At 44.1% G+C, this 12,861-nt stretch overlaps 1 protein-coding gene across 1 annotated transcript; it reads right to left on the bottom strand.

Annotated features, from left to right (window-relative positions):
• Positions 1–5,438: 5,438 nt before the first annotated feature.
• Positions 5,439–7,271, bottom strand: lingo3a (leucine rich repeat and Ig domain containing 3a; the record flags this gene model as incomplete). The annotated part of the gene is made up of 1 exon (XM_079245449.1): positions 5,439–7,271. One exon carries the CDS (start codon positions 7,269–7,271, stop codon positions 5,439–5,441), a length of 1,833 nt encoding a protein of 610 aa, XP_079101575.1.
• Positions 7,272–12,861: the final 5,590 nt, after the last annotated feature.

Below are 12,861 nucleotides of genomic sequence, written 5' to 3'. Positions count from 1 at the left end.
AATCTCTGTGTCAAAGCATAGAGCATAATTTCCTCTCAACCAGATAAGGCGGGCAGTTGAGAAGGTTGCAGCAATTTATATGTTTTCAAAATTAATTAGTAAATAGACAACTTTGAGGCAGACTTAGTTGGTCAATGACGTAATTTCTCATTGCAATGGTGCGAGATGTTGAACGCTTTCATGGTGACGCATCTTTCCGTGGCTCATAAAAAAAGTTAAGTGTGAATACGTCTTCACTCAGAGATCCCCTCCTCTGCAGGGCTAACCACAGTCAGCATATGCCAAAGAGGGGGGGAGTTTCAGATACTTTGAAGCTGCTAATGAAAAAAAGTTGTATATTTTCTAATTGTGACGATGATAATAAAAAAAACAAAACAAAAAAAAACAACCATGCCACAGTTAAGTTGAATTTTCATTGTAGTAATGGTAAAGGAAAATTTAACTGATTAATTTGTATTGTGCATTGTTTTTCCAGTTCAACAAATAAACAGCACAATTACCAAACTATCCTCATGTGAAACTCAAAGTACATCCCACATAGCCCGTGTACCGCCTGTATAACCAGAAAAGTTGAATCATTGCATATTGTGACGGGATTATCTGTGGGCAATTGAACTCACTGTCAGCCAGACATCTGCTTCAACAACAGCTGGCAGCCAGTGAGTTAAATGACTAAATGTATTTTCAAGTCTTCCACTGAAACTCTTTTTTTCAGATAATCCCGCTGCTTTCAGAATAAAGGTTTCCCACAATAAGCTTCAGTATTTGCTATGCATAACCAATGGTGACACAGAGGTGACACTTTAGAATCATAACAGATATTGCAGTTTTCTAGTAAAATTATGAAGTCCATATAGTTTCATGAACGCTATGAAAATTTTGAGGCAGTCCAGGTTGCTTTGCACTGCAGCAAGAAGGCAAACATGTATGTGCCACATCAAAAAGTCAAACTTATGTTACAGTTTTAAAAGGTGGAAAAGCCCTTTGCACTCTGTTCAAACGTGATTGGTGTGGATATATCATCAGATGAGTCAGTCTATCATATTCTCGAGTAAAGGTGAGAAGAGTGTGTATGTGTTGAAGTTGACCCCACAGAGAGGGGGGCAGTTTCAGTATTACACACATGATTTCCCTTTATTTCTTTGTTTCTAAAGCTGTCTTGATAGAAAAAAGACCCTCTGCCTTTCTATATAAAATCTCTGTGATGGCTTGAGATTATTTTTTTTATGTAAAGGTATCTGGTGGTGTCATGGCCAGTATCCTCACCATAGCGTTTGCATTTTTTCCCCAATATACATAGGTCCTGTTCAGTCACTAACTTCCTCCCACAGTCATAAACATGCATGTTCGGCTAACTGGTTACTTTAAATTGAATAAATAAAATCCTAAGCTCTGACATGTGGCAAAAATAGTTATTGGTCTGATTATCAGAGAGAGCTGGCTAATTTCAGAAATAACCAAATCAGTTAAGCAGGAGCAACACAAATAAGTCTAGAGACACAAGAAGTAGCCATGATGACTGGGTGTCTTTACTTCACTCAACAGGCACAACTTCTTCTATTTGCTATGTGACAGATTATACATATAGGTGAAGAGGAGTTATTAAACCTTGACAAAATGACAAAAATAAAGAAAATTTTTGGACTTACCAAACATTTATTTTTCACCACAGCCTCCTGGGATAGCCATTGTTCGCTCCATTTGTACCAATTTCCCAGCTGCATTACGTTGAGAAACAGGTTACACATTGGACAGGTTGCCAGTCCGTCATAGGACCAACATAAAACCACCTACACTTTTACTCACTCCTGATGCTGAAATAAAGATTCGTGGGATATCTTTAACAGGTATCAGTCCAGAGAATTAAGTTGAGTGAACATAAATATGCAGGTATAACAGCCGTCTGGGCTTTTTGGTGATCCCATATTCCCCTGAAATAAGGGAAAATGCCAATGAACATACATATGACATACTAGCTACATAAAGTAGGATTAAAACAAAAACAAACAAAAAAAAAAATCAAGAATTAAGGAAAGGATGAAAAAACTAAGGTCTGAGAGCAGGACGTGCATGACTCCTGGAGTTACAGGTGGCACATTGTCTTCCTCTTGTCCATAATGGACCATACTGCATCTGTACCTCCTTTCAGCAACTGCAGCTGTGTCAAGAGCAAAATTTAAGTTAATGTAAATAGCCCTGTAGTCAGTAGTGAAATGCAGAGCTCAGTTTAGCAAATAAATCATACTAATGACTTCTATCCCAGATTTTAGAAAGGTTTCAATAACATCTAAATCATTTCACACATGTGAAAAGTCATATCAAAATCTGACTCAGAATGTGGTTAATGTAAGGTGATTCATTTATATGTACTTAAAGAACTTTTTAAAATCAAGAATTACACGGACATGTAAACTGCTGAGCTTATACAAAAGTACAGCTAGATTAAAAATACTGTTCTTCCTTGTTGTCTCTTTACCCAGTTGCACTGCCATTTAACTTCAGCTGCCCGGAGACGACAAACCAAACTTTGTTTCGGAGGGGGCTTTTTGATTTTTAGCTTTACATATTTACAAATGGAAGTGAAGTGTAGGAGGTTCATTTGGTTAAAATGCTGCACAAGGTCACTAAATCTTACACACATAACACTTAAAGTCACAAAGTAATCAGTATATGCAGAGATGAGTATAAGTGTCACATTTAGGGACAAACAGAATTTCACACCATTGCAGATAAATGTAGAAATATTTTTTCTGATTCAAAATCTAAAGCTCAAACATACAGAAGTGCTATATTAAAGTCATTTTTCTTTAAGGTTGGATGGTTTTCAGTACATAAAGTTTTGCGCAGTATGTGTTGCTGCCATCTTTGAAGTATCAATCTTTTTCAGTTCATGATTTACTTTGGCTTCATATTTAATGTCCAGAATACAAAAGTAAACAAACAAACAAAAATTAACATTTTTTTTGGTAACTTTTGTATTGAAAATGAACCATAGTAACACTCCTCATATACTATATCAAACTTGTATGACTATTATAACATCATGAGGTGCAGATGTTTTCTTCTGTGCAGACAGCACACCCATCTTCTTAATTTAATTCATCTTTAGGTTCTCAATCCTGTGGGGAGACATAAAAAACAAAGGGTGGGGGATACAGGGAAGACTACAGATCTATTGCAGAAGCAATATGCCACCATGAATACCAGACCATATAATTACTGATATATGAAAGTGGTGATAGAAGATAATACAACACACTCTAAAAAATATGTATTTGTTTCTCTTCTTTTTAAAATGTTAAACAAAACATTATTACAGTTTCCAGACACAATGCTTTCAGTAAATACGAGACGAATCAGAGGAAATGACTGAAAGTTATTTGCTCACGTATTTAAAATACAAAGAGGAAGATGGGCTGATGATAAATAAGTCCAAGGACATAATCACATTCTAATGTTCATGATTTTGTTGCTCAAATCTGTTGTGATGTGTGTGTGTGTGTATGTATGGAGACTAAATAAATATAAGAAACTCTTCCTAATCTATTGTTTTAACATGGAATAATTGAGTGATTTATCTACCTAGAAAATTAGATATTTTCTTCTTTGAATTTTGAATTTCTTTTTTTTATTTTTTTTTATTTTTTATTTTTTTATTTAGGTCTGTAGGTTGGAGAAATCAAAAGAATATAAAATTTTGATACCTGTGGAAAACCCAGTGCTTTTTGGTTCAGCCTACAGAGGGCAGTAGAACAACATTATTGGAAATGCAGTAGTTCAAGCCAAACAACAGATTTTAATTGATGTTATACGAGTCTTACAATGACTGTTTACAACTTAATGCTGGTTACTGAAATCCCCTTTAGGGTCACTTCTGCTTAGATCAGTGCTGGATTAACACCTATTTTAAGACTAATGTTATTCATAGTTAGCTGTTTCCACCTTCTGAGTGCATTTGATCTCCTTCTCCTTCCCCTTCTCGTTCAGTTTCAAAATTACCTCTATGGAAGGTCTTTAGTAAATTAGCATTTTACCCACATGTCTCTGTTGAGGTCCTGATGAGACCCCACTTAAGTCCTTCACCCGCTGCACAGCCGAGCCTTCCCACTGACACTTAAGCAGCCAAAAATAAGCGAGTGGCTTGAAATCTGCTGTACAGTACATGTCCTTCATGACCTTTTATGTAATCTTGGAGAACAAGCAGACATATTCCACAGCTATAAGTATATGGTGACATGAGACCAGTGACATCATTAAAATTCTGTTTATAACTAAAATGAATATCACAGATAAAAGAAAAGAGACTTAGGCATTGTAATTATAGTAGAACAGTATCTAGTTATCACTCAACAACACTATAAACAACAACAATGATTTCATGGTCAGTAATTACAAAATATATAATACATCTCATACATTTTAGATCCTATCTATACAACATTTGGGGATAAATGCACCCTTACAGCTACTAAATGTACAAATCATTATTCAAAATAAGCAAAGTCTGTACATGCATTCGGTTTTAGAGATGCTCCTTTAAGAGGGTAAGACTGAACAATAGTGAAAAATCAAACTAGAAAATGTGTGTCTTTGCGATTTGTCACCACACAGCTTTACACTTGGGTCCCCAGCTTAATATGTAAACTCTCATTTTTGCTTCAAACAACTAATTTTAGCGCTTTCCAGTGAGAAGTGACTTCTTTCTTAACCACACACTTGGACAGACAGTTCACATATTACATAGTGCTTTATAGTCAAATTGGCAGTGTTGCAGACTGAGGTTTCTGGGTGTGATCTATTGTTGCAACCACCAATCAGCATAATGCCTCCATAAGAAGGACTACTATGACTGTAAATTATTCTAAATATGCAGTAAATAGCTGGAATCATCCAAATATATATTGGCAAGTCCTTGGCAATCTCTGAGCACCACCCAGTAATTATGTATTCATCAGTAATGACATAGAGAACTGGAATCACCTCATATGGACTGGAGAGGTGGCATCTTCTGAAGAGTTCCTCCAGGCAGAAGGATGTAGTTGGCGTTAGCTTTGTGGAGATATGACAGACGGATGAAATCTAAGTGCTTTTGCGCCTTGGTCTTTTAACAGTCTATTCAAGATTTTGATACACGTGTAAGAATATTTAAGATGTCTTCTTTACAATAATGTGAACACAGAACAAAATAGTAGTAGAAATACTAGATATCAAAGCGCCACACAGTTTTTTTTTTTGTTTTTTGTTTTTTTTGCATGCATACAGTAGGTTTCCAATAGCAAAATCTAACTTCAATAAAATGTCCTGTATATGATAAACTGTGATTTCCTGACAACAGTTGATCTAAATGTCTGCCTTGTTCTTCTCTATCTCAGTCTTAGTATGTGAATGATTGTATACCATTTAACAGAAATAATACTAAGAAGATAAGGTCTGAACAATCAAATCATTTTCATGTTGAACTTGCGTGCTCCACCCTGTCCTCCACTGGCTGCGGGTCCATCCACTTTCCTGAAAGAATATTCTACTGAGAAATTGTTCTTGTGCTGTCCTCTACCTCGACTCCATACAAACAGAAGAATGAAACAGAACAAAACCACTCCCAGAAACATGATACAGCCCATAGCTGTTGATATGAGGATGGTCTTCAGGTCAAGGGTAAACTTCAGGAAGACTTTTGTGTCATTCAAATTTGTGTCATTGAGGTCCCCAGCATAATAGGTACGGTTGGCCATAAGGGCTGTATCTAGTGGAAGCCCACTTACTGTAAGTGTGGCAAAATATGTGTCATTCCCACCAGCGTTGCTAGCAATGCAAATGTACGTTCCACTGTCTGTTACCTGGGCATACCGTATTTCCAGCGTGCCCTCTGGCAACACAGTTAGTCGCCCGCTGCTCTTTGTGGTAATGCGGCGGCGCTGAGGTGAAATCCAGAATATCATGGGAGTCGGTTCACCTTCTGCCTTGCAAATGAATGAGACCACCTGCCCTTCACGGGCGGATATCTGCTGCAGTTTCCTGTTTCGGATTTTGGGCTTCTGGCAGGTAAAATGGTCAAAGAGAGCTGAGTCAGAGAAAGCGTTGAGAGCCCGTCCTTGGACCTCAACAGGTGTCATACATACAGGGGAGGCACCATCAAAATTAAGGGTCTTTCTGCGCTGAAGGATCCAGAGCAAGCGGCAATCACAGGCCAGAGGGTTTCCGTCCAAACGCAGTGTCTCCATAGTGTTGACAGACTGAAAGGCTCCCTCCTCCAGGGTCACCAGGTTGTTCGTGGAAAAGTTAAGAAGGCGGATTTGCCTGAGACCACCTAATGCGTAAGGCTGCACCACTGCAAGGTTAGTGTTGACTAGATGAAGCTCCTTCAGCCTGACAAGATCTCGTAGAGCCCAGGACTCCAGCACAGCGATGGGATTGTAGGAAAGGTTGAGGCTGGTGAGATGAGTGAGACTGCGAAGGGCAGAGGTGGGCACGGAGGTGATGTTGGTGTGAGTGATAGACAGCCACGACAAATTAAGACCCTGCAGGCTGTGAGGGGAGATGTATTCCAGAAAGGGCCAGTTGTCGATCTCTAATCCCCTCAGGTTTCCCAGCTTACGGAAGTTTTGGTCCTCTAAGGCAGAGATACTGAGGTAGCGAAGCCGTAGAGTCACTAAGTTATGCAGGTATGACAAAGATTGGCTGGAGACTGAAGTTAGGTTGCACCTCTCAATTGTCAGCTCCCTCAGTCCTACTAGACCCAGAAAGGCCTTATTAGATATGTAAACCAAATCATTGTCTCCAACCTCCAGATTCTTCAAGCTTTTCAGATCTTGAAAAGTGAAATCCAAAAGAATTACAATCTTATTTCCACTAAGGTCTAATGAAGTCAAATTGGAGAGACGTGAGAAAGCCCCCATGGGAACAAGTTTCAACTGGTTACCCTTCAGTGAAAGTGACTGCAAGTTTTGAAGACTAGAGAAAGAGTTCGGTTCCAGGACACTTATCATGTTATCACTCAGATCCAGCTTCTCAAGGCGTGGATACGGAAGCAGGTCCCCATGTTCTACCCAGCGAAGTTTGTTCCCACTAAGATCCAAGACTTTGGTGTCTGATGGAATTCCATCTGGCAGTGTGGACAAACGTTTACCGAAGCAGGACACTGTCTTCAGCTTGGCGATGCAATCACAACGCTGGGGGCATCCTTGGCTTTGGGTAGACGACACTGTGATCATCAGCAGCAAAAACAAGAATGGCAGGAACCAGCCAAAATTGTGGCCGAAACTAACCCCCATGGCCCTTCTTTATGCCTCTTCTTCTGTCTCCTGTCTGGGGTTCAATCGCTGGGCCAGAGACCTAAGGACAAAAGTAGGAGGAACAGAGAAAGGGTTGAAAGTCAGAAGCAGGTGGAGAACAGGGAACAGAAAGAAAATAGGGGGATACAGAAGAAAGACAGCAAGACAAATTAATTACACTCAATTCCACTTAAACAGTGGCAATCAAACACTGTGAATGAGCAGAATAACAATCTCAAACTAATAGACCTGACAAAGCAGTGAAATTAAAGCGAGAGCTCAAATATAATCCTCAAAGGACTGGCTGTGTATTGAGATGAAATGGTTTGGTTTGAAATTGTGGACTATGCTTCACTGCAAGATGTCATGCATTAAAAAATCATATGCCATAATACACCAATTCTAACAGCTAATAGACTAACATTATGAACAGCGATGGATCAGTTTTATATCTAATGGTAACGCTGCTCTTTTCATTCTCGTTCTTACTTTGTAAATGGAACCACAAAATCTGAGAACCAATTGGATTTATAGCACCTCATGTGAGCATTTTAAAATGCATAAAAAAACTAAAACAATAATTGGTTCTTGAACAGCAAATAGCCTTGAAATGCACTCCACTGGCCCATTTGTGTTGTGAAGATCACAGTAGACACAAATAGACTTTTGTATCCATAGTGCCCTGTGGAAAAGAACACAAGCATGTACTGTAGACGGATTTTAAAAAGGATGGTAGAGTGATACTCAAATGCTCAATTAAGAAACATACAGCACAGAACACAGCCACTGTCACATTACTGCAAGGTCACTCACCACAGCAGAGGGCTACAAAGCCCAATAATTTAGCCCATTGCGTCATGCTAATGAGTCTCAGAGGCATAAGGCTTATCATGAGAGGGCATGCCTAGTCTGACCTGCCAATGAGTTTTCATATAACACACAGGGACATACACACAATGCATAATTTCTGTTTCCCATAATCTCCTCATAAACCTATAATGAAATGCCTACTAATAGGATGGAAAAAACAACCAGAAACAAATTACATTTGGTTAACTGAATGGCAACAGAGTTTAAATGTGATGGAAAGTCACATCTCCCTTTTTTCGCACAAGGCTCATTAATACATTTATTTTTTTAAAAAATGGAAATAAAATCAAAGCTACAAGTCATTACTTATAAATTAGCCTAATAGACAACCTTGATCCTCTCCCTGAGCCGTCACCTTATCGTGGTGGAGGGGTTTGTGCGTCCCGAAGATCCTAGCAGCTATGTTGTCGGGGGCTTTATGCCCCTGGTAGGGTCACCCATGGCAAACAGGTGTCTAGGGGAGGGACCAGACCAAGCACGGCTCATAGACCCCTATGACGACGACAAACCTGGGCATAAATGTTCCCTTGCCCGGACGCGGGTTACCGGGACCCCCCTCTGGAGCCAGGCCTGGAGGTGGGGTACGAGAGCGAGCGTCTGGTGGCCGGGCCTTCGCCCATGGGGCCCGGTCGGGCTCAGCCCGAAAGGGTTACATGGGCCCCACCTCCCGTGGGCTCACCATCTGCGGGAGGAGCCGTAGGGGTCGGGTGCAATGTGAGCTGGGCGGCAGCAAGGGGCGGGGACCCTGGCGGTCCGACCCCCGGCTGCAGAAGCTGGCTCTAGGGACGTGGAACGTCACCTCTCTGGTGGGGAAGGAGCCTGAGCTTGTGCGCGAGGTTGAGCGGTTCCGACTAGATATAGTTGGACTCACCTCGACGCATGGCTTGGGCTCTGGAACCAGTACCCTCGAGAGGGGCTGGACCTTCTTCCACTCTGGAGTTGCTCATGGTGAGAGGCGCCGAGCAGGTGTGGGCATTCTCATCAGCCCCCAGCTTGGTGCCTGCACGTTGGGGTTTACCCCGGTGGATGAAAGGGTAGTTTCCCTCCGCCTCCGGGTGGGGGGACGGGTCCTGACTGTTGTCTGTGCTTATGCGCCGAACAGCAGTTCAGAGTACCCACCCTTTCTGGGGTCCTTGGAGGGAGTGCTGGAGGGTGCTCCTTCTGGGGACTCCATTATTCTGCTGGGGGACTTCAATGCTCACGTGGGCAATGACAGTGAGACCTGGAGGGGAGTGATTGGGAGGCATGGTCCCCCCCCTCTGAACCCAAATGGTGTTTTGTTATTGGACTTCTGTGTTCGTCATGGATTGTCTATAACGAACACCATGTTCCAGCATAAGAGTGTCCATATGTACACCTGGCATCAGGATTCCCTGGGCCGCAGTTCAATGATCGACTTTGTAGTCGTATCGTCGGACCTGCGGCCACATGCCTTGGACACTCGGGTGAAGAGGGGGGCGGAGCTGTCAACTGATCACCACCTGGTGGTGAGTTGGCTCAGATGGTGGGGGAGGAAGCCGGTCAGAGCTGGCAGGCCCAAACGTGTTGTGAGGGTCTGCTGGGAACGTCTGGCTGAGTCCCCTGTCAGAGCGAGCTTCAACTCCCACCTTCAGCAGAGCTTCGAACATGTCCCGGGTGAGGCGGGGGACATTGAGTCCGAATGGGCTGTGTTCCGTGCCTCTATTGCTGAGGCGGCCAGCCGGAGCTGTGGCTGCAAGGTCGTTGGTGCCTGTCGTGGCGGTAATCCCAGGACTCGTTGGTGGACACCAGCAGTGAGGGATGCTGTCAAGCTGAAGAAGGAGTCCTATCGGGCCTTTTTGGCCTGTGGGACTCTGGAGGCAGCTGATGGGTACCGACGGGCTAAGCGGCATGCGGCTTCGGCCGTTGCCGAGGCAAAAACTCGGGCATGGGAGGAGTTCGGCGAGGCCATGGAGAAAGACTTCCGGACGGCTTCGAGGAGATTCTGGTCCACCATCCGGCGGCTCAGGGGGGGGAAGCAGTGCTCCATCAATACTGTGTACAGTGGAGATGGGGAGCTGCTGACCTCAACTCGGGACGTTGTGGGTCGGTGGAGGGAATACTTCGAAGACCTCCTCAATCCTACCAACACGGCTTCCCATGAGGGAGCAGAGCTGGTGGACTCAGGGGTGGACTCTCCTATCTCTGGGGCTGAAGTCGCTGAGGTGGTCAAAAAGCTCCTTGGCGGCAAGGCCCCGGGGGTGGATGAGATCCGCCCGGAGTTCCTTAAGGCTCTGGATGCTGTGGGGCTGTCCTGGCTGACACGCCTCTGCAGCATCGCGTGGACATCGGGGGCAGTACCGCTGGATTGGCAGACTGGGGTGGTGGTTCCCCTTTTTAAGAAGGGGGACCGGAGGGTGTGTTCCAATTACAGGGGAATCACACTCCTCAGCCTCCCTGGTAAGGTCTATTCAGGGGTCCTGGAGAGGAGGGTCCGCCGGATAGTCGAATCCCGGATTGAGGAGGAGCAGTGTGGTTTTCGTCCTGGTCGCGGAACAGTGGACCAGCTCTATGCCCTCTCTGGGGTCCTGGAGGGGGCATGGGAGTTTGCCCAACCAGTCTACATGTGCTTTGTGGACCTGGAGAAGGCATTCGACCGTGTCCCCCGGGGGCTCCTGTGGGGGGTACTCCGGGAGTATGGGGTACCGGACCCCCTTGTACGAGCTGTCCGGTCCCTGTACGACAGGTGTCAGAGCTTGGTCCGTATTGCCGGTAGTAAGTCGGATTCGTTTCCGGTGAGGGTTGGACTCCGCCAAGGCTGCCCTTTATCACCGATTCTGTTCATAACTTATATGGACAGAATTTCTAGGCGCAGCCGAGGGGTTGAGGGGATCCGACTTGGTGGCCTCAGGATTGGGTCCCTGCTTTTTGCGGATGACGTGGTCCTGTTGGCTTCGTCTGGTCGTGATCTCCAGCTCTCGCTTGAGCGATTCGCGGCCGAGTGTGAAGCGGCTGGGATGAGAATCAGCACCTCAAAATCTGAGACCATGGTCCTCAGCCGGAATAGGGTGGATTGCCCTCTCCGGGTCGGGAGTCAGGTCCTGCCTCAAGTGGAGGAGTTTAAATATCTCGGGGTCTTGTTCACGAGTGAGGGAAGGATGGAGCGTGAGATCGACAGACGGATCGGTGCGGCGTCTGCAGTAATGCGGGCTCTGCGCCGGTCCGTCGTGGTGAAGAAGGAGCTGAGCCAGAAGGCGAAGCTCTCGATTTATCAGTCGATCTACGTTCCTACCCTCACCTATGGTCATGAGCTGTGGGTCGTGACCGAAAGAACGAGATCTCGTATACAGGCGGCTGAAATGAGTTTCCTCCGCAGGGTGGCCGGGCTCTCCCTTAGAGATAGGGTGAGGAGCTCGGTCATCCGGGAGGGGCTCAGAGTAGAGCCGCTGCTCCTTCGCATCGAGAGGAACCAGTTGAGGTGGCTCGGGCATCTGGTCAGGATGCCTCCTGGACGCCTCCCTGGTGAGGTGTTCCAGGCACGTCCCTCGGGGAGGAGACCCCGGGGAAGACCCAGGACACGCTGGAGGGATTACATCTCTCGGCTGGCCTGGGAACGCCTCGGGATCCCCCCCGCAGAGTTGGCAAATGTGGCTGGGGAGAGGGAAGTCTGGGCTTCCCTGCTTAGGCTGCTGCCCCCGCGACCCGACCCCGGATAAGCGGCAGAAGATGGATGGATGGATGGATGGATGGACAACCTTGATTACTACTAATAACTTAGACATAAATAAAGCACAAAAGCATACATAAACCACCAAACCACTGTGATATGACAGTGTATTGTTTGTACTTGGAAGAGGACTAATGGTGGTCAAGGCTTTAAAGTTTCACTCTTTAACGTTATAAATAATTTAATAACTAACCTGTGGTCATATAAATTTTACCCTAGCTCTGAAAGGAGTATTTTCATCAGCTAAACTACCATGACCTGAATAAAATGAACTATTTAAAATTTAAGCACACCAGTCTGAGAGGCCCCTAATACATAAACACACATATGCACAAATAATCATAGCAACCTGATACATAACTTCTGTGTCTTTTTTAAAGACAGAATAAAGCTCAGCAGATGTGGAAACAAGAACTCTATCAGCAGCATTTGCATTGTAGCAAAGGCTATGAAAATAGGGGGACAAACTAATTTAGCCAAGACATTGAGATTACCTAGTTTAGCAGCTGTTCATGAGTTCAGCCAGAAGAGAATATTGCTCACAACATACATGTGTTTACTTCCAATCACAGCTCCAACTTGCTGCTATAACCTGTAAACGTTTAAAACCAACAGCCTTTTGTGGAAATGATGCTCACAGTACATGTTTATCAGTTTGGTAGCACTCAGTTTCCACTTCATTTGGTGAAATTACAAACAGGTGCTTGTGTAAATAAAAGGATTTTTGCTCCTGTTAATGAGGTTTTGTTCTCATTTTCATCATCTACTCGCAGCATTTCATATCAGGCTGATTTTAATGAAACTTGGGAGACATCCAACCATATCCCACCAATATATTTCCAGTCCTCACCAATGATGGCACAGATGATCATCAGACAAGCATAAAAACTATGTAATAGCATTTATCTGAATTTTTTTCTCACAGCCAATAAAAAGGTCCTCTGCGAGTGAAATGTATAAATACACTTTGAATAAATCTTCATGTCCAGACCTTAGTAAAGCAAAAAGTTTTTCTTTTTCATGCCGTCCACAAAT

Source organism: Telmatherina bonti, assembly GCF_933228915.1.
Source record: "Telmatherina bonti genome assembly, chromosome: 8".
In the NCBI taxonomy this organism is placed as follows: domain Eukaryota; kingdom Metazoa; phylum Chordata; class Actinopteri; order Atheriniformes; family Telmatherinidae; genus Telmatherina; species Telmatherina bonti.
Note: the sequence above shows the minus strand (reverse complement) of the source record. Positions and strands in the feature narration are given on the sequence as shown.